Source organism: Neovison vison, chromosome X (genome assembly GCF_020171115.1).
Source record: "Neovison vison isolate M4711 chromosome X, ASM_NN_V1, whole genome shotgun sequence".
Taxonomy (NCBI): domain Eukaryota; kingdom Metazoa; phylum Chordata; class Mammalia; order Carnivora; family Mustelidae; genus Neogale; species Neogale vison.
Genome location: NC_058105.1, coordinates 52,329,407 through 52,357,154, shown reverse-complemented (window position 1 = coordinate 52,357,154; position 27,748 = coordinate 52,329,407). Strand labels below are relative to the sequence as shown.

The window sequence follows — 27,748 nt, the reverse complement described above, 5'->3', positions numbered from 1 at the left end:
AGCTATCTGAACAGTATTCGTTCTTCTAATCCATAAGCATGGAGTGTTTTTCTGTTTCTTTGTGTAATTTTCAATTTCTTTCATAAGCGTTCTTTAGTTTTCAGCGTACAGATCTGTTGCCTCTTTGGTTAGGCTTATTTCTAGGTATCTTATTATTTTTGGTGCAATTGTAAATGGAATTAATTACTTAATTTCTCTTTCTGCTGTTTTGTTATTGGCATATGGAAATGCAACAGATTTCTGTACATTTTTTATCTTGCAACTTTACTGAATTCATGTATCAGATTCTAGTAATTTTTGGGTGGGGTTTCTTTTGGGTTTTATGTATAGAGTATCATGTTATCTGCAAATAAGGAAGGTGTGACTTTTTCCTTGCTGATGGATTGCCTTTTATTTTGTTGTCTTGTCTGATTGCTGAGACTAAGATTTCCAGCACTGTCTTAAATAACAGTGGTGAGCATGAACATCACTGTGTTGTTCTTTGCCATAGAGGAAAATCTCTTTTCTCCCCATTAAGGGTGATATTAGCTTTGGGTGTTTCATACATGGCCTTTATGATGTTGAGTTATGTTTCTTTTATCACTACTCAATTGAGGATTTTTATCACGAATGCATTTTCTAATTTGTCTTGCGCTTTTTCTGTATCTATTGAGAGGATCTTATGGTTCTTATTCTTTCTTTTATTAATTTGGTGTATCACATTGATTGATTGGCAAATATTGAACCACTCTTGCAGCCAAGGAATAAATCCCACTTGATTGTGGTGAATGATTCTTTTAATGAACTATTGGATTCTATTTGCTAGGATTTTATTTAGCATTTTTGCATCCAGGTTCATCAAGGATATTGGTCTGTAGTTCTCTTTTTTTATGGAATCTTTGGTTGGTAACAGGGTAATGCTGCCTCAGAGAATGAGTATAGAAGTTTATCTTCAATTTTTTTTTAATAGTTTGAGAAGAATATGTAGTAACTTTAATTTAAATGCTTGGTAGAACTTCCCTGTAAAGCCATCTGACCTTGAAATTCCTGTAGTTTTTGTTTGGGAAATTATTATCTCTCCTTCTTTTCTGAATGATGGCATTGCTGGATAGACTTTTGTTGGGAGATCTTTGATTACTGATTTAGTTTATTTGCTAGTCATCAGTTTGTTCAAGTTTTCCATTTCTTTTGTCTGTGTTGGTAGTTTATATGTTTCTAGGAATTTATCCATTTCTTCCCGATTATCTGATTTGTTGACATAATTTTTCATAATACCTTCTTAATAATTGTTTCTGTTCCTGTGGTTTGGTTTTTATTTCTCCTCTCTTATTTATGAATATATTTATTTGGGTCCTTTTCTTTTTTATAATTCTGGCCAGGGCTTTATCAGTCTTACTATTTTTTTCAAAGAAGCAGCTCCTGGTTTCATTGATCTCTTCTACGGTTTTTTGTTTTTTGTTTTTTTTTTGTTTTTTAGTTTCTGTATCATTTTCTTCTGCTGAAATCTTTAGTGTTTTCCTTCTTCTTTTGGCTTTATGCGTCGTTTATTCTTCGTTTTCTAGCCCCTTTTAAAAAGGTATAAGGTTAGTTTGTTTTGTTTTGTTTTGTTTTGTTTTTTAATTCAAGACTTTCTTGCTTCTTGAGGTAGGCCTGTATTGCTAAATACTTCCCTCTTAGGGCCGCTTTTGCCGCATCCCAAAGGTTTTGGACCATCATGTTTTCATTTTCATTTGTATCTATATATTTTTAAATTTCTTCTTTAATTTTCTCATTGCCCCATTCACTCTTTAATAGCATGTCCTTTAACTTCCATTTATTTGTGGTCTTTGCATATTTTTTTTTCTTGTGGTTGACTTCAAGTTTCATAACTTTGAGTTTTAAATAGGTGTGCTCTGGTCTGCTTGTTAAATGAGACCTGATGCTCTTTCCACTAGAACTGAGGCTTTGCAAAACTCTGTGGTCAGTAGACATGGTGTGTGCTGAGGTTTCTGCTGCTCTTATGGGAAGGTGTCCCACTGCACTGGTCCTTAGCATACTTGCCTGTGCAAAGCAGTACCAGCAGAGCACAGGGGGGTGGAACTTGGTGTGAATAAGTTAGGCTGCTAGTCTTGGCACTGTGATGTTTCCTGAATTTGGTTTATGCTGAGGGGCAGAGGAGGAAAACTGCACTAGCCAGCTCCTTTGTGGAGAGGGATAGCCCATGTTTGCTGCTGTCAGGGAAGCCCTCCCTGAAGAGTGAATAATTTCCCCTCGTGTATCCTTGGCATTTTTCAGATCACTGTTTCAGTGTCTCTGGGTTACTTGTCTGCCTAGAGCAGTGCAGTACGTTTTGGGCTCTATCCCAGTCAAGCTTGCTGACTTTTAAAACTCCAAACGAGGGACCTGCTCTGCTGGTCTTCTGGGGGAGGGTCCCACTGTGCTGACATTGATGTAGGTTTGACCCAGAAGGGCAGTCATGCCAGAGTGCAGGGCTATGGGATTTGGAGCAAAGAAAGCAAAACGACCAGTGTCTAAGTTAGTCATCCTCAGCAGGGGTCTGTGCTGAGGGGCAGGTGTGGAAAATGGTGCCCCCTGGCTCATTTGTCCCTAGAGAGGTATCTGTGCGAATGCTAGCTCTCACAAATGCAAGAAGAGGGAAGAGTCTCTTCCCATATACCTTAGGCAAATGCTCAGATGGCACTGTCTGCCCTGGGATTACTTGCCTGCTTTCACTCCAAGAGTAGGGCACTACCCTCAAGTCTCTATCCCAGCCAAGCTGGGGGACCTCTAAATCTCCAGTATGTGAGGCCCACTGGTTGTAAAAATGAAATCCAGCCCCTCACATTTTCCCAACCAGTGTCTTTGGGGAAGTGTTTAACTTATGTGTATGCTGTGTGTTCCACTCTCTCACCTTTCTCAATTACCAGGGTTCCCTCCCCTCCACAGCACTTGCAATCTCTTTCTTCCCCCAAACAACATCTCCACACTTCCTACCTTCCTTGATGTGGCCTCTTCTTTCCCTCTAGTTAGGGAGTTTGTTCTATCAGTCCTCAGGTTGGTTTCTTGGGTATTCAGAATGATTGGATAGTTACCTAGCTGTATTCAAGGGAAATGGCAAGCCTAGCATCCTCCTTCTACACAGCTACCTCCCCCGGAATCTCCCTTTTTAGTAGCTGATGAGCCACAGTAATGATATTGGAAAGAAAAGGAGGGGTTTTGGAAAAAATACAGGACTTAGATATCTGTTGGATTTGGGGTATGATATGAGTAGTAGATGAGGAAACCACCAATGAAGAGATAGGTTGCTAAAACAGTAGGAATAAGATTTGTATGCAGATATTGCTCCTAAACAATATATGTGAAAAGTTAAAGTTACCTGTGTCTCTTTTGTCAAGACATACAATTCCCTGAATAGATTTCACTTCTAGCATCAGCAGTATCATATCATTAAATCTCCAAGGTTAAATAAAACTAGATTAGCTGTAATTTCATATCATCAATTAAGTTAGGAAGGAAGTATAGAGGAAAGAAGTGTTTATTCTGCCTGATCAAATTCTAAAACAATGGGACTCCTGGGTGACTCATTTGGTTGAGCATCTGCCTTTGGCTCAGGTCATGATCCCAGGGTCCTGGGATCAAGTTCCGCACTGGGTTCCTTGCTCAAGGAACCTCCTTGAGGTTCCTCCGCCTGCTGCGCCCCCTGTTTGTGCGCACTCTCTCACTCTCTCTCTCTGACAAGTAATTAATATCTTTAAAAAATTCCAAAACAAGTATATAACAGGATCAAACAGTTAGCATATATGTGTTTTGTGTTTTAATTGAATCTATTCTCAAGACTAATTATTTCTCTAAGATTTACTATCATTTAAAGTAGTTAGCACATAAAATCATATGTTGAGGTTTACTGTGATGTTAAAGGCTTGTGAAGTTCAAATATTTTGCAAAATATAATTTAATTTTATATTGATATTAATAACAGTGGAATCACCTTTCTCTAAATACAGTCCTGTATGAAGTAAATCACATTCAAAATTTATTATATATGAAAAGAAATGTGTATCTATTAACAGCCTTTTTTTCATGCCTTTCTAGCAATCTTAATCATTTTATCATCTTCATCCTATGCATTTCTCTGGTCTTCTGCCCTCTTAAAGTGATTAATGAAGCTACTTGCAAGATGACATTTAGGACCATATTCATGTTGAAAAGTTATAAATGTTTAAATTATAAGCAAATATCTGAGACTGGAGGAAACACAGAACTCTATCCCCCCTTATTTGAAAATAAGTAATTTTCAAATTCTGCTAGAAAAAGTCAGTATAAGTTAAATCAATTTTGTGTCATTCTCCAGATTTTTTAACTCTAAAGTTGAGCCAACTGGGTTTGAGGGTCTATCTGCAGACAAGAATGGCAATTATGTTGCTTGTCAGCATTGTTCTCTTAAACAGTGCTTACTGCCAGCTATCCAAATGTGCAATGTTTACAGAACTGTGAGTGCCCAAGCAATGTAGCACCTTAATTTAAAAATAGTGTATGTCCCTGTTGCTCTTTGTAGAGCTTTTTGACTCATGTACTTGATTTCCTTTGCCTTTTTTTCATGAAAGAAAAGTGAAACCACTCCTTTGCAAGTTCAGGGATAAAAAAATTGAAGTGCTAATTAAACTGTGGTGGAACAATATTACCCTCTAGTTTTACACTGACAGTTTTAATACAGAGTCATTTTTAACAGGCTCTGCAAATCAGAATTTTCTGGGCTCTTTATTATCTCTCTGAATCCACTGAATAAATCCATTCCCAGAGATACTGAAAATGCAAAGCAAAGCCAGACAAAAAATAACATTTATTTCATGAAAGTTTCATTGGCACACTTACTAGCTGAAGATAAAGGGGGAAGATCTTACACAGGGAGTCCTATGATATATTACTATATACTAGAAACAAAACACAGAAGTCTGAAGATTATCAGGTATTGCTTTGAAAGGAATACAGAATTATATGGGTTTTGAATGTGTTTAAAAATGACTCAAATGTACTGAGCTGTTCATAGGCCTTGGCTTTTACTTTTTATGTGAGTTATATCTGAACAAGAATTTTATTATAGTCAGTGTTGTCCATGCTGCTATAGTTAAGGTTTGCAGCATTCCCATTACAACCCCGCTATTTCAGTTGGTGTTCATAACTCCACTTTAAAAGTCACCCTGGGCTAAAGGTTGGCATATGCATTTTCAACTTGTGTCGATAGTGATGGTTATGAGTGTGGTCAAACATGTAGTAGACATTCGAAGTAGCATATACTGCTTTTTATGATATGAAATATTTTATTGCAATTGTATATTATGGTTCCTTAATTATAGAAATTGACAAATGTTAGCTCTGTCAATGTAATTGACTAACAAAGTTAAAGAAAAAAAATTTTTAATCGATTTAGTCCTTGTAGCCAAGAAACACTGAGATTTTCTTGTAGCCATGAGCCGAAACACTTTCTGTTACCAGCTGAGTAATGATTTCTAAAAGCACTCCATAATTAATCAACACTACTACCAAACAACTGATGAGTTCTGTCCAAAGATCAGTGAGTGCCATGGGGATTAAAAGGCTAAACTGACAATTTGAGATTTTACATATACCCATGGATACATATGCAGATACCTAACTTTTTTTTTAATGTATTTCTTTTTGAATTAATCACAGTTTCCAGGCTATAAAAAGTTTCCTAGTTAATGAAAACTGAAATATGACAGAAGAGCTACAGAGCAATTAAGGATATACAGATAATAAAGAATAATCTTAATTATCCTTAATCCTTCAAACCAAGGAAAACCACTGGTTACATTTTGGTGTATAGCTTTCAAATATTTATATTTTGCATATATATAGGTACACATATTACAAAACTGGTGTTATAAATTGAATTGCAATCTGATTTTGTTTGCTATGTTGGAGAGTACAAACTTTCATTAAATATTTTTCTAAGGCATAATTTCCCTGGCTGCATAGTATTCTCCTGCATGGGTGTACTGATGTTTAATTTATCACTTACAGTTGTAGATTTTGAAATGTTTAATTGTTTAATCTTACTTTAGAATTAAAATCTGATGAAATCTTTCAGCAGCTAGAATTTATTCAAGACTTTGGTCTTCTCTACTTTTAGCATTTTCATGGTACCCTAGTTACTGGATCTCCAAATGTTAACAATTCATAATTGTTGATTGAAAACAATATAAAAATACAGAATTCATTACATATTGATTACATAGAGTTTCCTTTGAATTCTTATTAACTTGAGGAGTAGGCAACGGGGAAGTTTTGTTATAAATCACATTTCTCTCCCCCCCCTTTTTTTGGAGGTGGGAGGCTTTTGCCATAGGAATAGGATATTATTTAATATAAAGAGTTCTGTGATCAGAAAGAACTGAGTTTGAATCTCCACTCTGTGCTTTCTAGTTCTTTAGGTGGTTTTTGACAAAGCACATCACTTATGTAAGTCTCACTTCTTTTTCTTCTTTAAGATATAGGTAATGCCTACCTCACAATATTGTCATAAACATTAAAGAAATTATTCTAGAAGAATTTATTCATTTTTTTCAGTCTGCTTTGGGATATGCTAGTGAACTAGACAGATAAAGCCTCTGCCCTCATGAAGCTTATGGTCTAGTGGGAGATACAATGGACAAACTAACAGATACATAAAAATATACTTATGAATTGTAATAAGTGCTGTTGAAGCGGGAGAGCTAGGTTCTTGTCTCACAGAGTTGAAAAATTAAGCTTGTGGACAACGGAGAGTGAGTAAAGTGATAGAAGTTTATTAAGTGAAGATACAGAAAAACCTCTCAAGAGTCTGAGGGGTCCTGACGAGGTTGCCAAGGATGGCCTTTAGGGTTGGTCTTTTATAGAAAGCTAACCAGGGAACTTAAATCCTTTTAACATCTCTATTGAGAACACCTTCAGTGGCTTACTTCCCTTTTTATGGGCTGGTTCCTCTTTGTTGGTCACAGGGATTATCATAAAGACACCCACTTCCATAGCCTAGAACAGGGTGGTCCTCCACCCAATGTGTTCCATTGTTTCCCCCTATCTCTGGCTCTGCACATCTCCACATTTTTTTTTTTTTTTTTTGGATTTCTGTGAGCCTGACCACATAGCCCTCTATCTATCTATCCCTACCTAGCCCTGCCTATCTTTTACTCACAATGGAAGGAAATCATAAGTGTTCCGGTTAGGTTGGATGAGTTAATGAATGTAGTCTGAAAATATGACATTTATGATTGCCAGGTAGGGAAAATAACAAGGACACTGGGCACAAGAGTTTAACATGTTCTAGGATCTGAAATGCAAATTTGGCTAGAAAATAATATAGACAGAGAAAAGGGTCATAAGATACGGCTGGAAAGGTACGCCAGGGCTAGGTAGCAGTAGAATTGAGTGCCTGGCCAAGAGAAGGCCCTCAATAAATATGCATTGTTTCCTTTCTCCTGGTCTTTTGTAGATGAAGTGGTCTTCGCCAAGGGTTTTGGGGGGTCATGCTATATGCTTGTTTAGATTATGTAAATGTTTCATCTCTGATTTGGATTGTCATCACAATGATCGTAAATGAGGTCAACCTCACTTCTATGTTTTGTGTTGATGCCTCTCTTTCTTTCCTTTAAGTCCCTCTTCCCCTTTACCCCTCCTTTCCACCCACCTTATCTGCCAATGGACATACAGATAAACTGCCTGTTTGTGCTGCTCAACTTATCTTGGCTTTTCCATTCTGCCATATTTACCTCTTAATCACCCTATTATGGGTATTTCCCTCTAACTGCATTCATCTTCTCTTTTTATGATTATTTTGTAGCTCATGATTAAATCTTATAATATGAATGCTGCACATCAGTGACAGGTCAATGAAACAGCAAGGCACATGTAAAAATTTCTCAAGATGGTGAATCTTTAGAACCAAGTTTTTCTATTAAAACAACAGCAGCAAATAAGTCCTTCTACCATAAAAATTACCTACTCCCCATGGAACTAAAAAATAAACCTTGCATAGACTTATGCCAGTTTAAATGGGTCTCTTAAAGTAACCAGCGGAGTTCATGCCTCAGATAGCTTTGTATTAAGAGGGAAAAGGGTACAAAATGTTAGTAACATTATAACAAAAATAGCACTAACTTTGGTGGAAGTTGAATTGCAGTGTAATGATTTATTCTCTTTCTTTAGATGGGATAATAAAAAGAATGAAGAACAACGTAAAACGTATACAAGAAGTGCAAGAGAACATAATTTGGCCATATGTTCTATCTATATGATACGAATGCTTTTACTACTAGCAGTAATTAATCCTGAAGTACCAATTTTGGCTGACTTTACTTGTGTCAAATAGTTGCTTCACAAATTTTAAGTATTATATCTAAGTGTTTTTATCAGTAAGTTATATTTAATGGGCAAACCTTATGTTTAAAAAATAAAGAGGAGTATATGCTTTTTCTAGTAATTGTTAATATTTTCTTTAAATACTGTTGTAGTAGATTTATTTGTCTAGCATAAGACATCTTTTTAGTTAATAACATTTGGCATTTCAGAGTCTCCCTACCAAATTTTTTATTAAAAGTATCTGTTGTAGAGGAGGAAGAACTTTTTTTTTTGGTTTGTCCTCCTACATTCTTTAGCTGTGGCCCTGTACATTAGACCAGCATAAGACAGGTTCAGAAGAGAAAAACACGTTTTTTTAATACAAGAGAATACTCAGTGATGAGTATCTCAAAGGGGTGATTAGAATTTGGGTTTACATAACACCTTAATAAAAGAGTAGTACATTATGTGGAGAAGTGATATGACAAAGGAGAAGGACTTCAAGTTCTAGGGACTGCAAATTGTGAAAACTAAATATGTGGGGAAAACTAATGGAAGATGAGGCATAGTTAGTAGGTTTTGTTATGTAGATTCCTTCCTTGCCATCTCCTGCATGGTTAATAGTCTTGTCTTCCTGGTAGAGAGGAGAAAGGTAGAGAGTTTTTCTTGTGTTTTCTTCTTTTTAATCACCTTAGCTCAAAATAGTCCTTATGTCAAAGTGGCATATTGTGAGGTAGCATATTATAATACCTATCACTGTCATGTATACTCTAGCAAAATATTATATAAGTGGGCAAGAAAGAGTGTTTATTCTGAAAATACATGCAGATTCCATCATTATCTTATTTTGACTAAATCCTCCATATCTTTAACATAATTGATCATGTTTTTTTTTGTTTGTTTGTTTTTAAAGATTTTATCCATTCATTTGACAGAGAGATCACAACTAGGCAGAGAGGCAGGCAGAGAGAGAGGGGGAGGCAGGCTCCCTGCTGAGCAGAGAGCCCGATGCAGGACTCGATCCCAGGACCCCGAGATCATGACCTGAGCTGAAGGCAGCGGCTCAACCCACTGCACCACCCAGGCACCCAATTGATCATGTTTTAATAAAACTATTATATGATATTTAGACTGACATTAAAAATGGTTTCTTGGGCACCTGGGTGGCTCCGTTGGTTGAGCAACCGCCTTCGGCTCAGGTCATGATCCTGCACTTCAGGATCAAGGCCCGCATTGGGCTCCCAGCTCCTTGGGGAGTCTGCTTCTCCCTCTGACCTTCTCCTCTCTCATGCTCTCTCTCACTCATTCTCTCTCAAATAAATAAAATCTTTAAAAAAAATTTTTTTAAATGGTTTCTTAATGAACATTTCCTAATTAGCATTTCCTCTGGATTAGTAGCATTAAAATATTCACATAGGCTTTTTTAAAAATTATTTATTTATTTGAGAGAGAGAGAGAGAGAGAGAGAGCATGCTGCAGATGAAGAGGGAGAAGCAGGCTCCCTGCTGAGCATGAATGTGGGGCTCAATCCCAGGAACCTAGGATCATAACTTGAACCAAAGGCAGATGCTTAACTGGCTGAGCTACCTAGCACCCCTGGCAAGATTTTTAAGATTTTGAATCTTGAAATTTTGAAGCATCTTTTCTTTCTTTCCCTTTTTTCTTTTTCCCCTTTTTGTTTTGTTTTTGTTATTGATATTAAGTAGTGTAATCTTTGTAAGAATAAAAACACCATTAGTATAGAATATGATTCAACTAAATGAAAATTGTCTACTGTGCATAATACTCTGTGATAGATACTGTAGGTGACACAAAGATGGGCAAGATTGGGTCCCTGCCCTCCAGAGACTCAATCTAGTATGGCAGGTAGCTACATAGTCCCCCCACTGCCCCCCAAAAATGGAAAAGAAGATACCAACTTTTATTGAAATCGTTCATTATAACAGTAGTAGTAGTAATTTTTTTAAACTTATGTTGGCTTTTTTTTCACCTGTGTTTTAGTAATTTTCTATTTATAGTATAATTGTTTTTACTAGCACTAAAATAAACAATATAAACAAATTCAATATTACTACAAATTCTTGCTTAAGAAAAGGTGCACAGAATATTTAGAAACCTTTCCCATTTCTAAAATTGAAGAGACACATATAAACGTCTCATTAAATTGAATCTACTCTTCTATATGTTTGCTTATATATAGGTTATGATTCCTAGTTTATTTTTCTAGTAAAAAGTACAATAAGATACAAATATAAAAGTAAAAAGTACACATGCAAAATAAAACTATAATGCAAGATAATTGTTCAGTACACACTCTGACTGGCAAACAAAATAGAATAGCTAGCAAATGATCAGGTCTCTATGAGGAATATTATTAGATAATCTTTACTCTGAACATAACCTGGCCAATCTCAAGAGTTTTTTTTTTTAACAAATGTACAATAAACTGCATGTACAGTAAATATAAAATTCAATAAACCTTGAAATATGTGTATACCCATAAACCGTCACCATAGTCAAGATAATGAACATATCTACCACCCCCAAAATATTCCTTATATGCAGGCAACCACTAATCAATTTTCTGTCATAGATTAGTTCACATTTTCTAAAATTTTATGCACATAGATCATACAATATGTTCTCTGTTTTATGTAGTTTCTTTTGGTCAGCATAATTTTTTGAGATTCATTCATACGGTATAGGAGATTAATTTTTGTGAAAAAAATTCTCTAGAAAAAACATACTTCTAAAAAAAGTTCTATGATTTTATAATTTGCTGTATCAAGACATATTAAGCTGGGTCACTTTTGAAATACCAAAATAAACTCTAAAAATAAAACCAATAAAAAACCCCCACAAATCTCAATAGTTTACTTGTTTATATAAATAATTTATTTTTCAGATGGCCTATAATTTGCTGTATCAAGACATATTAAGCTGGGTCACTTTTGAAATACCAAAATAAACTCTAAAAATAAAACCAATAAAAAACCCCCACAAATCTCAATAGTTTACTTGTTTATATAAATAATTTATTTTTCAGATGGCCTAGATTGGTATCTAATCTGGTCTATAGCACCTAACTGTGTCATTCAGCATATTTGCTTGTCTCAGTTTCTGCCAAGATTGTGGCTCCCTGGAGGTCTACTGGTTAGGATTCAGTATTCTCAGTTTGTGTCAAGAGTGTAGCCCTTTTTCCTTTCTAGGTCCTTTTAAAGCTTCCATTTTTATGTCTACTAATGGCTTTTCCACATAGGCAGTATCGTCTAGATTATAATATAGTTTTTTAATGTCTCCATGATACCCCCAGTGATGAAAACAGAAGCTTTATCATGTTGAAATTCACAGATCCTGTCAAACTGAGACACCCCATCACCCTCTTTTACATACCATCCTTTAATAGTTACTTCTCTTATCCTTCTCCAGTGTCTGAGTTTGAATTGGACAATCTATCCCAGCAGAGCAGCAGTTGTTTTCAGCAACTGATGTTGATGACAGCATGTGTTAAATGCTTATTGGTTGAATGGGAGGTGTTATTATGTGGTGATCCCAAGATCTGAGTATGTGCTTTTAACAAAGGCCTTCCCTGCCATAGCCCATCCCAATACTTGCTGGAGTTAATGTGACAGCAGCAGTCTTTTACAAGACTAAGTAAATAAGCAGGTAACTTTTAGAATTTTATGTAGTAAACAGATGACTACCAGCACTGTGCTGTAAATTTGTTTTTATAAAAAGACCATGGTTTGTTATTATGTAATATTCTGTAGGATAGTTGCAAGTTTATAAACACTGGTTTAAGGACACAAATCATCCATTAACAATTTGCTTTGCCTCCCACTCTTTGTTGTCGTCTCTCAGTGTCCTCAGTAATCAAAATTGACTATAAAATACAGTACATAAAATACCTAGGTATTTCAGGGAAGGTAGGGAAGACTTCCAGCTTACAGCCCAAGAAAGCTTCATAGAAGTGGTAGAGTTCCTTATTGGGATTCCAGTAGATTGAGACCTTGACAGAGCCTATAAGGACTCAGCATTGTAGGAGGAAGAAAAGTTGGAATTTAAGGTAGAAATAAAGAATTATATCAAGATACAAGATGAAGGAAGTACAGTAATTTTGAGAAGCCATGAGTAGTCCATCTTGGCAAAGCATAGGTTATTTTTATTGAGAGATATTACACTAAAAGGAAAATTTGAAACCATATCAAGAACAGTCTGGAATGCCATTTTAAGGTGTCTAGATTTTGTTTACAGGCAGTAGGGGAGCCATTGATGAAGTTTTAGTAGCAGAGGAATAGTATCAGAGGTGGTTTTGGGAAGACTGTGGTGATATGTATGAATAAAGTAGCCAGAAGAGGAACTAATTATTAGCTTATTGCAATAGAGTAAGAACCTAAACCAGAATAGATGCAACTGATACCTGGAAAAATAACTTAACAGTACTTAATTTTTGTAGAATAGAAAAGACCAACTGGTTGAATAATGACTTTTTTTCCTTAAATATTAATTTGTTTATTTGTTTATTTAAGAGGGAGAGAGAGACTGATAAAGAGAGAGCAAGAGTGTCAGGGGGCAAGGGCTGAGGGAGAGGAAGAGAGAGTGTCTCAAGTAGACTCCTTGCTGAGCATGGAGTCTGACTCCGGGCCTAATCTCATGACCCTAAGATCATGACCTGCACTGTAATAGTCAGATGCTTGACCAACTGAGCCACCCAGGCATTCCCTCTCTTTTAAAAAGATTTATTTATTTGAGAGAGAGAGAGAGTTATGCCATTTTGCTTTTAAGTGAGAGAGTAATAAATTCAGAGGAAGGAACCTATTTAAGGAGAAATTATTTTTGTATAATTTGAGTAACTTCTCTAATTTGAAGTACAGATTGAGTATATTGCTGGAATTGCCTAAGAGGGAGATGAACACTATTGTGTTTATTCCCATTAAATTTAATTTTGTTTGGTTTCAGTTTAACATTGCTATCTGTTACAAAAACTTTGAATCTTGATTCTGTCATCTATCATATTATAATCCCTTTGGATGTTGTGTCATTTGCAAATTTAACAAGAAAACCTTCAAATAACTTCTGAGTCATTAATATGTTGAGAAAGACAGAAACAAGAAGAAATGTCTGTGACTATCTACCAGAAAACTCCTAATAAGTTGTCACCAATCTAATAATTAGTGGTCTTTGAATTTAATTTTCAGCAAATTTAAAAGTATCTGACTGTACTGTATTCTTTCCATATTCTGTTTCTTTCTCACAATAGTATGGGGAGAATTTGCTCAAAGTCATCATGAAGTAAAATTATTCTAGGGGTGTCTTTGGCTTAGGCCATGATATCAGAGTCCTGGGAACAAGCCCCATGTCATGCTCCCTGCTTAGCGAGGAGTTTTCTTCTCCCTCTGCCTCTGTCCCTCATCCCCACTTGTGATTTCTCTCTCTCTCACTCTTTCAAATACGTAAATAAAACCTTTAAAAAATATTCTGTGTATCTACTTTCTAGTTGATTTGCTCTAAGAAACAGTTACCAGTAATTTGGCATGAATTATTTTATATAATCTGTACTAATTCATTTTTAGCATGATGTTTTATAAGCTCATGAGAACCTTTTGTTTGGCATATCCAAACATGAGGCAAGGTTGGGGATCCTTCAGTTTTGTTGTAACACAATTGAGAAATACTGATAATTTTATCAAGACTTTTGCTAAGTAAGAAACAGGGAAGGCATAAGAAATTTAAACAGACTAGCTAGCAAAGTATGAAATGTAAATCTCTCTCTAGCTAATGTGGACTACAGGGCCTAACCTATTCTACAATGGAAACCTATGAAAAAATGAGAGGCTTTGCCTTGACTCCTTATTTCCATTTTGGTCTGCTTCCATGTTTTGAGTATCATTTGATATTTATCTTACAGGATAATCATCCTGGATTTTATGACCCTTGAATATAAAATAAAGGAAGTTATATCATCTTGGCTGTTTATACCTTGGCTATCTAACAAAGGACCACTTTCTGAATTGTGTTTCTAGAATGAAAGACATGCCTTTTCTTAATGTGATTATTACCAGGAATGGCTTCTTTCTCTTAGTGAGACGCCACTCACCTACATTTTTGTGACTTTTTCCCGTACAGATTCAATAGTAGTGATTTTATACATGATGACCTTGACATTTATATAGTAGATATTACTACTCTGCAATACCAGGAAGTACGATCATAAACTCACACGTAGGGACACCTAGGTGGCTCAGTCAATTTAACATCTGCCTTCAGCTCAGGTCATCCTCCTAGAGTCCTGGGATCAGGTCCCACGTCGGGCTCCCTGTTCAGGAGAGATCTGCTTCTCTGCCCCTTCCCTGACTCCTGCACATTGTCTCTCTCTCTGTCTCTCTCTCACTCTCTCTATTTTTCTCTCTCTCAAATAAATAAAATATTAAAAAAAATAAACTCACACTTAATCTGGTAGAAATATGGACTGTGTATCAAAGGAAGGGGTAAGGATTAAAGACCAGTTAAGTAGCTATTACTGCCTTCCATGTGAGTTGAGATGAATACTTTAATTAGTTTGTAATTAGTTAATGCTAATGAACTAGACAGTCCAAAGTTAGAAAGAGAATTTGACAAAATATAAGACAAGGGAGAAAAAGAATCAGATGATTAATATAGGCTTTGAGCCAAGATAGTTCAAAGTCGATACTCTTTTTTGGAAACAAATGAGGAATGATATCTACTATAGTAAGAAGGCAGGAGCAAAATAATGAGGGGTTTATTAATGGTACTAGCATACTCTGAGAGAGTTTAAGCATACAGTTAAAAATTCCAACCTTTGAGATTTATTTGAGGGTTGTTGCCAAAAAAGATAATAGGTGAATTCAAAAAAGAGTCTCTAGCAGAAGAGAAAGGGCTTGCAGATAAAATCTTGGAGAATAATGCCTATATTTAGGATAGGAGTTGATTAGAACTTGCCAAAAGAGTGTTAAGAAGGAGGGAGAATAAACAAAACTGATGGTCTGTTTCTGGACCCAAGGGAAGAAAGTGTTTTTAACAAACAGTAGGGAGTAAAACAATATCAGCAACTTCCGCAAAGAAGTTGGGAAGTATGAACTAATGTCAGGTCTTCAAGTTCGGTGAGGACATAGTTATTAGTGACCTTCCACAGAACAGTTTCAGGAGGATGTTAAAGTAGATTAGAAGGACTTACATAAGCAGGAAGTGGAAGCAATAGACTACTTCATCCAATGTAAAGAGGCATGAATATAAGAAAATGCTTTACTCTTGCTTCCTCCTATTTAACTAGTAGTTTTGTGGATGAAAGAAAAAACAGAGTTAGATAAATTTATTTGTTGAAAAATTACTACAGGTTTGCTCTACCTTTTAATTGATTTTAACTTCATACTGCTCAATAATGAGTACATAATTTATCACAGGAATGAAATTAATTGAGTTCTTTGCTCTGCATAACTTTAATACTGGACAGATGTTAGCTTACCAATAAAAGCAACAAAAGTGGTAGTTGACGCTCAGAAACCTACGCCGTGACACTTGCAGGAGCTGCGGCTCTGTTGCTCTACCTCGGCACCTCTCCATGGCAGTTCCCGAGACCCGCCCCAACCACACTATTTATATCAACAATCTCAACGAGAAGATCAAGAAGGATGAGCTGAAGAAGTCCCTCTATGCCATCTTCTCCCAGTTTGGCCAGATCCTGGATATCCTGGTTTCCCGAAGCCTGAAGATGAGGGGCCAGGCCTTTGTCATCTTCAGGGAGGTCAGCAGTGCCACCAACGCCCTGCGTTCCATGCAGGGTTTCCCCTTCTACGACAAGCCCATGCGCATTCAGTATGCAAAGACTGACTCGGATATCATTGCTAAGATGAAGGGTACCTTTGTGGAGCGGGACCGCAAGCGGGAGAAGAAGAAGCCCAAGAGCCAGGAAACCCCAGCAGCCAAGAAGGCCGTGCAGGGTGGGGCAGCCACCCCTGTGATGGGGGCTGTCCAGGGGCCTGTTCCGGGCATGCCCCCGATGACCCAGGCACCCCTCGTCATGCACCACATGCCTGGCCAGCCTCCCTACATGCCACCTCCGGGCATGATCCCGCCCCCAGGCCTGGCTCCCGGCCAGATCCCACCAGGGTCCCTGACCCCAAAGCAGCTTATGCCGGGCCAGATGCCGCCTGCCCAGCCTCTTTCAGAAAATCCACCAAATCACATCTTATTCCTCACCAACTTGCCCGAGGAGACCAACGAACTCATGCTGTCCAGGCTTTTCAACCAGTTCCCTGGCTTCAAGGAGGTCCGACTGGTCCCCGGGCGGCACGACATTGCCTCTGTGGAGTTTGACAATGAGGTCCAGGCAGGGGCTGCTCGGGACGCACTGCAGGGTTTCAAGATCACCCAGAACAATGCCATGAAGATCTCCTTTGCCAAGAAGTAGCACCTTTTCCCCCTGCCTGCCCCTGCCCCGTGTTCTGGGGCCACCGCTCCCCCCCTTGGCTCAGCTCCCTGAATGTAAGTCCCCCTTGGGGGCCTTCTCAGAGCCGTGTGTGAGTGAGTGGTCGCCACACAGCATTGTACCCAGAGTCTGTCCCCAGACATTGCACCTGGCGCTGTTAGGCCGGAATTAAAGTGGTTTTTTTGAGGTTCGGTTTATCACAAAAAAAAAAAAAAAAAAGCAACAAAAGTTCTCTAAATTACTTTGGATTTACAGTGCCATAGGGCATTTTAATTACATTCATATGTTCATACTTTGAAAAATAATTTCAAATTGTTTTATGCTAAGAAAAGCACATTTATGCCACATCATGCAACATAGAAAGCATTCTCTGTGTAGAGTGGTGTAAAATGATTGTAACTTTTGCATTTTCATGTTTCCTACTTTGAAACTGCTACCATCATTTACATTCTCTAGTATCCAACCTTTTTTGTATATGATGTACGAATGCGGTCCAAGTCATTCTTTTCCATGTTAAAGTCCAGTTTTCCCAACATATTTGTTGAAGAGACTATCTTTTTCCTATGAGATATTCTTTCTGCTTTGTCAAAGATTAATTGACCATATAATTGTGGGTTCATTTCTGGGTTCTCTATTCTGTTCCATTTATCTGTGTGTCTGTTTTTGTGCCAGTACCATACTGTCTTGAAGATTATTGCTTTGTAATATAACTTGAAGCCCAGAACTGTAATGCCTCCAGCTTTGCTTTTCTTTTTCCAGGTTGCTTTGGCTAGTCACGGTTTTTTTGTGGTTCTACATAAATTTTAGGATTGTTTGTTTTAGTTCTGTGAAAAATGCTGTTCATTTTTAGATAGGGATTGCATCAAATGTGTAGATTCCTTTGGGTGCTGTAGACACTTTAACAATATTTGTTACTCCAGTCCATGAGCTTGGAATGTTTTTCCATTTCTTTTTGTTGTCTTCAGTTTCTTTCATCAGTGTTGTGTAAGTTTCAGAGTACAGATCTTTCACTTCTTTGCTTAGGTTTATTCTTGGGTATCTGACTGGTTTTGTTGCACTTGTACATGAGATTATTTTTCTGCTGTTTAATTATTGGTGTTTAGAAAAGCAACATTTCTGTACAATGATTTTGTATGCTGTGACTTTACTTAATTCAGTTCGAGCAGTTTTGGGGTAGAGTCTTTAAATTTTTCTATATAGAATATCATGTCATCTGCAAATAGTGAAAAGTTTGATTTCTTCCTTGCTGCTTGGATACCTTTTATTTCTTTTTGTTGTCTGATTGCTGAGACTAAGACTTCTAGTACTATGATAAATAACTGTGGTGAGAGCGGACATCTCTGTTTTTCCTAACCATTGAGGAAAAGCTCTCACTTTATCCTCATTGAGGATGATATTCGCTGTAGATTTGTCATATATGGCCTTTATGATGTTGAGATATGTTCCCTCTAAACCTACTTTTTTGAGGGTTTTTATCATAAACGGATGTTGTACTTTGTTATATGTTTTTTCTTCATCTATTGAAATGATCACATGATTCTTATCCTTCCTTTTATTAATGTGGTATATCATGTTGACTGATTTTCAAATACTGATCCACCTTTGAAAACCAGGACAAATCCCATTTGAATATAGTGAATGCTCTTTTAAATTAAGTGTGTGATTCTGTTTGCTAGTATTTTATTGAGAATTTCTGGATCTATGTTCATCATGGATATTGGCCTATAGTTCTCTTTTTTGGGGGAGTCTTTTTCTGGTTTTGGTATCAGTGTAATGCTGGCCTCATACAATAAGTTTGGAGGATTTCCTTCCTTTTCTATTTTTTGAAATAGTTTGAGAAGAATTAAGTATGAAGTCTTCTTTTTTGTTGTTGCTTTGTAATTTTATTTTAGTTTTTTTTTCAGTGTTCCAAGATTCATTGTTTGTGTTCCACACCCAGTGCTCCATGTAATACATGCCCTCCCAACTCCCTACTCCCCTCCCCTCCAAAACCTTCAGTTTGTTTCTCTGAGTCCACAGTCTGTCATGATTCGTCCCCCACCCCACCCCACCCCCGATTTCCCCAAAGTCATTTCTCCTTTCCAAATGTTTGGCAGAATTCTCCTGTGAACCTTCTGGATCTGAACTTCTCTTTGTTGGTAGATGTTTTATTACCAGTTCAATTTCTTTGCTGGATATCAGTCTAAGTTTTCCATTTCTTCCTCAGTGTTTGTAGTCTATATGTTTCTTAGAATTTATCCATTTGTTCCAGGTTGTCCATTCGGTTGGCATATGGTTTTTCATTATATTCTCTTATAATTGTTTATCTGTGGTGTTGGTTGTTATTTCTCCTCTCTCCTTTGTGATTTTATTTATTTTGGTCCTTTCTCTTTTTGTTTTGATAAGTCCAGCTAGAAGTTTATTAATTTTATAAAATTTTTCAAGAACCAGCTCCTGGTTTCATTGATGTACTTTTTTTTGTTTTGTTTTGTTTTGTTTTTTAGTTTCAGTATCATTTATTTGTGCTCTAATCTTTATTATTTCTTTCCTTCTGATGTCTTTAGGCTGCATTTGTTGTTCTTTTTCTAGCTCCTTTAAGTGTAAGGTTATGTTGTTTATTCAAGATTGTTGTTGCTTCTTAAGGTAGACCTGTATCTCTAGGAACTTCCCTCCTAGAACCACTTTTCCTATGTCCCAAAAGTTTTGGCCCATTCATTGTTGTCAGTTTCAGTTGCGTTCCTCTATTTGTTTTTTAATTTCTTCTTTGATTTCCTAGTTGACCCATTCATTATTTATTAGCATGTTGTTTAACCTCTAGTTTAGGTTATTTGTGGTCTTCCCAAATTTTTTCTTCTGGTTGACTTCTAGTTCCATAGCATTGTTGTCAAAAAAGGAACATGGTATGATTTCAGTCATTTTGTATTTGATGAGGCCGGATTCATTATCTAATACATGATCTCTTGTGCAGAATGCCCCATGTACATTTGAAAAGCATGGGTATTCTGCCATTTTAGGGTGGAATGCTCTGAATGTATCTGTTAAGTCCATCTGGTCCATTGTGTCATTCAAAGCCATTATTTCCTTGTTGACTTTCTGCTTGGATGATCTGTCCATTGATGTAAGTGGAGAGTTAAAGTCCCCAACTATTACTGTATTGTTATCAGTGAGTTTTTTTATGTATGTAATTATTTTATATATTTGGGTACTCCCAAGTTGGGGGCATAAATATTTACAATTGTTAGACCTTCTTGTTGGATTGACCCCTTTATTATCACATAATGTCCTTTCTTTTACTTGTTACAGTTTTTGTTTCAAGGTCTGTTTGTACAATGTAAATATTGCTACTCCAGCATTCTTTTGACATCCATCGTGTCATAAATGTTTCTTCATTCCCTAGAGCACTTTCAACCTGCAGGTGTCTCTAAGTTGCAATGAGTTTCTTAAAGGCAGCATAAAGATGAGTCTTGCTTTTTTTTAAATTTCTTTTTTATTTATTTTCAGCATAACAGTATTATTTATTTTTGCACCACACCCAGTGCTCCGTGCAATCTGGGCCCTCTATAATACCCACCACCTGGAACCCCAACCTCCCAACCCCCACCACTTCAAAACCCTCAGGTTGTTTTTCAGAGTCCATAGTCTCTCATGATTCACCTCCCCTTCCAATTTATCTCAAATCCCTTCTCCTCTCTAACTCCCCATGTCCTCCATGCTATTTGTTATGCTCCACAAATAAGTGAAACCATATGATAATTGACTCTCTCTGCTTGACTTATTTCACTCAGCATGATCTCTTCCAGTCCCGTCCATGTTGCTACAAAAGCTGGGTATTCATCCTTTCTGATGGAGGCATAATACTCAATAGAGTATATGGACCATATCTTCCTTATCCATTCGTCCGATGAAGGGCATCTTGGTCCTTTCCACAGTTTGGCGACCGTGGACATTGCTACTATAAACATTGGGGTGCAGATGGCCCTTCTTTTCACTACATCTGTATCTTTGGGGTAAATACCCAGTAGTGCAATGGCAGGGTCATAGGGAAGTTCTATTTTTAATTTCTTGAGGAATCTCCACACTGTTCTCCAAAGAGGCTGCACCAACTTGCATTCCCACCAACAGTGGAAGAGGGTTCCCCTTTCTCCACATCCCCTCCAACACATGTTGTTTCCTGTCTTACTAATTTTGGCCATTCTAACTGGTGTAAGGTGATATCTCAATGTGGTTTTAATTTGAATCTCCCTGATGGCTAGTGATGATGAACATTTTTTTCATGTGTCTGATAGCCATTTGTATGTCTTTATTAGAGAAGTGTCTGTTCATATCTAATGCCCATTTTTTGATATGATTGTCTGTGTTGTGTGTGTTGAATTTGAGGAGTTCATTATAGATCCTGGATATCAACCTTTTGTCTGTACTGTCATTTGAAAATATCTTCTCCCATTCCATGGGTTGCCTCTTTGTTTTTTTGACTGTTTCCTTTGCTATGTAGAAGCTTTGGATTTTGATGAAGTCCCAAAAGTTTATTTTTGCTTTTGTTTCCTTTGCCTTTGGAGACATATCTTGAAAGAAGTTGCTGTGGCTGATATCGAAGAGATTACTGCCTATGTTCTCCTCCAGGATTCTGATGGATTCCTGTCTCACGTTGAGATCTTTTATCCATTTTGAGTTTATCTTTGTGTACGGTGTAAGAGAATGGTCGAGTTTCATTCTTCTACATATAGCTGTCCAGTTTTCCCAGCACCATTTATTGAAGAGACTGTCATTTTTCCACTGTATATTTTTTTCCTGCTTTGTTGAAGATTATTTGCCCATAAAGTTGAGGGTCCATATCTGAGCTCTCTACTCTGTTCCACTGGTCTATGTGTCTGTTTCTATGCCAGTACCATGCTGTCGTGGTGATCACAGCTTTGTAGTAAAGCTTGAAATCCGGTAGCATGATGCCCCCCGTTTTATTTTTGTTTTTCAACATTTCCTTAGCAATTCGGGGTCTCTTCTGATTCCATACAAATTTTAGGATTATTTGCTCCAGCTCTTTGAAAAATACCGGTGGAATTTTGATTGGAAAGGCATTAAAAGTATAGATTGCTCTAGGCAGTATAGACATTTTTAACAATGTTTATTCTTCCGATCCAAGAGCATGGAATGGTTTTCCATCTATTTGTGTCTTCTTCAATTTCTTTCATGAGTGTTCTGTAGTTCCTCGAGTACAGATCCTTTACCTCTTTGGTTAGGTTTATTCCCAGGTATCTTATGGTTCTTGGTGCTATAGTAAATGGAATCGATTCTCTAATTTCCCTTTTGTATTTTCATTGTTAGTGTATAGCGAAATAAGTCAAGCGGAGAAAGACAACTATCATATGATCTCCTTGATATGAGGGAGTGGTAATGCAACATGGGGGCTTAAGTGGGTAGGAGAAGAATCCATGAATCAAGATGGGATAGGGAGGGAGACAAACCATAAGTGACTCTTAATCTCACGAAACAAACTGTGGGTTGCTGGGGGGAGGGGGGTTGGGAGAAGGGAGGTAGGGTTATGGACATTGGGGAGGGTATGTGCTTTTGGGTAAATTGGAAGGGGAGATGAACCATGAGAGACTATGGACTCTGAAAAACAATCTGAGGAGTTTGAAGTGGCGGGGGGGGTGGGAGGTTGGGGTACCAGGTGGTGGGTATTATAGAGGGCACAGCTTGCATGGAGCACTGGGTGTGGTGAAAAAATAATGAATACTGTTTTTCTGAAAATAAATAAATTGGAAAAAAAATAAAAAAAATAAAAGAGAATGATTATAAAAACAAGAAAAAAAAAAAAAAAGAAAGCCACTGATTTCTGTACATTGACTTTGTATCCTGCCACGTTGCTGAATTGCTGTATGAGTTCTAGTAGTTTGGGGGTGGAGTCTTTTGGGTTTTCCATATAAAGAATCATGTCGTCTGCGAAGAGATAGAGTTTGACTTCTTCATTGCCAATTTGGATACCTTTTATTTCTCTTTGTTGTCTGATTGCTGTTACTAGGACTTCTAATACTATGTTGAACAAGAGTGGGGAGAGTGGGCATCCTTGTCGTGTTCCTGATCTCAACGGGAAGGCTTCAGAGTCTTGCTTTTTTTTTTTTTTTATCTATTCTGACACCCTATGTATTTTGATTGGAGCATTTACTCCATTTGCACTCAGAGTAATTATTGATAGATATATATTTATTGTCATTTTATTACTTGTTTTATCATCATTTCAGGCCACTTCTCTGATCCTTTCTTGTCTTTATTACCATTGTTCTCTCTTTTACACTCACTCAAAAAGTCCTGTTTGATTTTTATTGTAGGCCTGGTTTAGGTGGTCATAAACTCCTTTAGTTTTTGTTTGTTTGGGAAACTCCTTACCTCTCCTTCTAATCTAAATGATACCCTTGCTGGTAGAGTATTGTTGGCTGCAGATTTTTCCCATTCAGCACTTTGAGTATATCATGTATCTCCTTTTGGGATTGCTTGGTTTTTGTTGAGAAATGTCCAGCTAACCTTATGGGTCTCCCCTTGTAAGTTATGGACTTCTCTTGCCTTGCTGGCTTCAAGATTTTTTTTTTTTCTCTTTATCACTATATTTTGCAAAATTCACTATAGTATGTCTTGGTGTTGGCCTGGTTTTGTTTATTTTGTTGGGAGTTCTCTGTGTCTTCTGGGTCTGGATATCTCTTTCCTCCCCCAAATTAGGAAAGCTTTCAGCTCTTATTTTTCAAATAAATTTTTCCCCCTTTTCTCTCTCCTTTTTCTGGGACTCCTATAATACGAATGTTTTTACATTTGGTGGAGTCACTGAGTTCCCCAAGTCTGTCATCATGTATCATAATTCTTCTCTTTTGTTCAGCTTCATTATTTTCCATTATTTTGTCTTCTACTTAGCTGATTCATTCCTCTACTTCTTCCTGCCTGCTATTCATTGTTTCAGGCCTGTTTCCAGTTTTATTTATTGTATTCTTCATCTCTGACTGATTCTTTTTTTAAGTCTTTTATCTCTGTGGTAAGGATCTCACTGATGTGTTCTCTTCTTTTCTCAAGCTCAGTGAGTATCCTTAAGATCACTGTCTTAAATTCTCCATCAGGCATATTACTTTTATCTGTTTCCCTTAGATCTCTGGCCATGGCCTTATGTTGTTCTTTCTTTTCGGATAAATTCCTGTGTCTTGGCATTTTATCTAAATTTCTGCCTTGTTCTCTATTTAGAAAAGCCAGTTATATATCCTTTATGAAGAAGAGGTCGTGTTGCGCCCAGGGCCTGGCACTTTGGGGTATGTCTCTGGTGTATGCTACATGTTCTCTGCTGTTGTGTCTTGGTTTCTCTGTCCTTTAGGCCAGTCATTTGCAGAGGCTCTCCTTGCCAGATATTGGCAGTGTTTGGTCCCTAGCCTGAATATGGTGAGTTTTAACTATGTGTGCTCTGCTCTGCTTGTGAAATGAGACCTGACATCACTTCCATGAGAACTGAGGCCTTACAGAACACTGTTGTTAGGAAACGTGGTATAAGAACGTGGTATAAGAAGGTGTTTGTGCAGGCCTACTTGGGGAGTGGCCTACCACAATGGGACTGAGGCAAGCTTTAGTAAGAAGGGCATTTGCAGCAGAGCTCTGGGGTATGGGGCTTGGTGTTATAATGTGAAGCAGCTAGTTGTGGACACCGTGCTTCTTCCTGCAGGTGGCCCTGTGCTTGTGCTGAAGTTTCAGAGAGGGAAATAGCATCAGCCAGCTCCTTTGTTCCTAGAGAGGTATCTCCATGAAGGTTACCTCTCAGGGATACATTCCAAAAAGAGCTGATAGTCTTCCTACTCTGCCCCAGGTATTCTTCAGATTGCTGTTTTCCACACTGTCTGCCCTGGGTTTTTTGCCTACCTTGCCCTCCAGGCTCTATCCCAGCCATGGTAGCTGACCTGTCAATCTAGGGTTTAAGGCCTGCTGCTTGCAAGAACTCAGGAAGTTCTGTCCCTCTCATTTTCCAGCCCATGGTTTTGGTGAAAAGTTCTTGTGTGTTCCCATTTGTACTCCTCTCTCTCTCTCACCCTTCTTGGTAATCATAGCTCCCTTCTCTCCACAGCAGCCAGGATCCATTTCTCCCGTAAACTATGTCTCTGTCCTTTTTACCTTCTTCCAGTGTGGTCTCTCCTTTCCCTTTAGCTGTGGAGTTTCTTCTGTTAGTCTTCAGGTCAATTTCTGGAGTATTTAGGATGATTTGGTGATTATCTAATTGTTTTATATGATGAGATTATTACAAATCCCCCTCCACCGCCATCTTTCCTCTTCCCAATCCCTGATTTCAATAATTTTTAGGTAAATGCCCCAGAGTGGCACAGCAGATTGAACAGTCACAGAAAGATAACATGGTTCCATTTATTTGAGGTTTCTAAAATATTCAAATTTATATAATCAAATGTGGAATGGTTATTGCTGGGTTGGGGGAAATGAGTTATTGATAAATGGGCATAAAGTTTTAGTTAAGCAAGATGAATAAGTTTTAGAGATTTGCTGTAAGACTGCATCTATAGTCAAAAATAAGGTATTATATAGTTAAACATTTTGTGTAGAGAGTAGAACTCTACTTAAAACTTATGTTAAGTGTTCTTACCACAATAAAATAAAAATTTAAATAAAGGATGTATGTTCTGCTCAAAGTGTACCTCTTCCTATTTGTAATAGCATAGTACTTCATTCACCTTGCTAAGTATGGAGAATAGCCCTTTAGAAACCTATTTGTTCATTACTGTTCTATGTTTATATGATCTGAAATGTAACACAAACAGGACACTTTTTATACATGTGGCTTCTCAACTTTCCATTTTCACAGTATTGTGAATTTATCGTTAAATCTTGGGTATTTAAGGAGGAGGGAAGGAAATTACTGGATACTAGAATGAGATTTGTTCCCCTAAAATTGGTGCTAAAAAAGTGAATATGAGATTACTCTAAATATCTTAAAAGGAAGGAATGAAAATATAAAATATAGGAATGGCCACAAAAAAAAATAATGTATCCCAGATTCTATCTTGGCACAATGGAAAATAATAATAATAATAATAATACATGTTTAAGTGGAAGTCCTTTCCATCCCCATGTCTAACACCAAACAATATGTGTTTTTTTGTAAATATATATACCAATTTTGTAAACTAGAAAGTGTGTAAGAACAAAATTATGCTGTGGAATTGAAGTATTAGAAGTGCTACCCTTAGGCTCCTTTGGTTCTAAAACACTGGTTCCTGGACCAGGGTCAATCTGTAGCATTTTCACCAGTCTGTAGTTAAATGATAATTAGGAAGCACAAACACACACACACACACACACACACATTCATGCCCACTCAGAAATTTAAGCTAATCGTATTTAGTATAAAGAAATGGTCTTTTATTCTGAGATTATTTCCTTTCCATCATTTTTCATAGTAAAATATCCTACTTTTGTTAGAGCAATGGTGGTAAATCATAATTTTCCTTTAAAAACAGTGGCCCAGTTTGGCAATATAAAAAGTTACCCCTTATTTTTATATTATTGTTGTTGTTATTATTATTTTGGCATCCTTTTGGAATCCTAACACTTGGGAACAGCTGATCTAACTTAATCTCCTTATTTCACCGTTGGGAAAAGCAAGTCCTAGACAAGTGAAGAGAGTTATCTAAGATTCGCTACCAGAAAATCATGAAATTAAAACTAGAACTGAGTCATACATAATTCTAGACCAGGGCTCTGAATAAAGTGATCGATTTCCTAAATTATAGCACATCTATAAACACAGTCTGTTTCAATTCACCTTTACATTGTCACTTTTTTTTTCTTTTTTTAATTTTTTACCATATTTATACTTTCCATGTTTTGATATGCTAGTGCTGTACTCGGTTACCTTTGTTGTGGGGTGGTTTGTCAAGCATTTTCAAATTAGTAACTTGTTTCTTATTTTATTAAAGTGAATTAAAGGTACATTTGTATTGTCAAAAATTTAAGGCCTTTCATTGTACTTGTAGTAGGACTAAGTTGTCTCCCCACTGGTATTTAAAAAAAGCATTGATTGCATTCTGCTTGGCTGCTTTCTGCTGCTAGAGATTTCATTTTCTGGTGAAGTTTATTCTGATAAGTTTAATAGAATGGGTACTGGTATGATGCATTTACTTATATGTTACATTCATTTATTTTATTTTTCTGTTTATCAAGCAGAGGTTTCACATCCTCACAAATTAATATCTGACCCAAGAAAATACATAGTCAGTGTGTTTTCTCTGCTAAAATTAGGAATCAAGCCAGGTGGAAAATTTAAATCCCATGTATGATGAGTTCTAACTCATGGTCTGTAAATAAGCTGTTATGATCATAACAATTTATCTTGGTGTAATACTTCATATAATAATACTTTATTGTAACAAAAACATGTCTGGGTTTTTTTTTTGTGGAGGGGGGTTCAGTGCATCCTTCACATACATTGTCAGACTTTGTGTTTCTCAGTAATGCTGTGAGGACATAGGTGCTTTTATTCCCATTTAATGGATGGAATAACTGAAGCTCAGATATCTGAGTAATATTCCCCAAACTACACAGTTAGTTAGTTAGTGACAGAGTCAGGTCTAGAACCTCAGGTCATATGACTCTTAAGTTTTGCATTTGTTCTGTATATCAGTTCCATGCTAGTGCTTCTCTTTGCATATTATTCTTTTTTTTTTTTAAGATCTTTCCTTTTTTTCTTTCATTATGTCCCGTTAGCCACCATACAGTACATCATCATTGTTGATGTAGTGTGATTCATTAGTTGCATATGACACCCGGTGCTCACCACAACATGTACCCTCCCTAATATCCATCACCAGGCTACTTCATCCCCTCAACCCCCTCCTGTCTGAAACTCTCAGTTTGTTTTGCATATTATTCTTTTTTTTAAAGATTTTGTTTATTTATTTGACAGAGAGAGAGATCACAAGTAGGCAGAGAGAGAGGAGGAAGCAGGCTCCCTGCTGAGCAGAGAGCCCAATGCGGGGCTCGATCCCAGGACCCTGGGATCATGAC

At 37.1% G+C, this 27,748-nt stretch overlaps 2 protein-coding genes across 5 annotated transcripts in view; both read left to right on the top strand.

Annotated features, from left to right (window-relative positions):
* The window catches only part of DIAPH2 (diaphanous related formin 2), a 980,408-nt gene that overhangs the window by 529,648 nt on the left and 423,012 nt on the right, over nucleotides 1-27,748 (top strand). The gene's annotated exons all lie outside the window — the stretch shown is intronic.
* LOC122897337 (U1 small nuclear ribonucleoprotein A-like) lies at nucleotides 15,812-16,932 on the top strand. The gene has a single exon (XM_044235547.1). It carries the CDS (start codon nucleotides 15,872-15,874, stop codon nucleotides 16,718-16,720), a length of 849 nt encoding a protein of 282 aa, XP_044091482.1. The 5' UTR covers nucleotides 15,812-15,871; the 3' UTR covers nucleotides 16,721-16,932.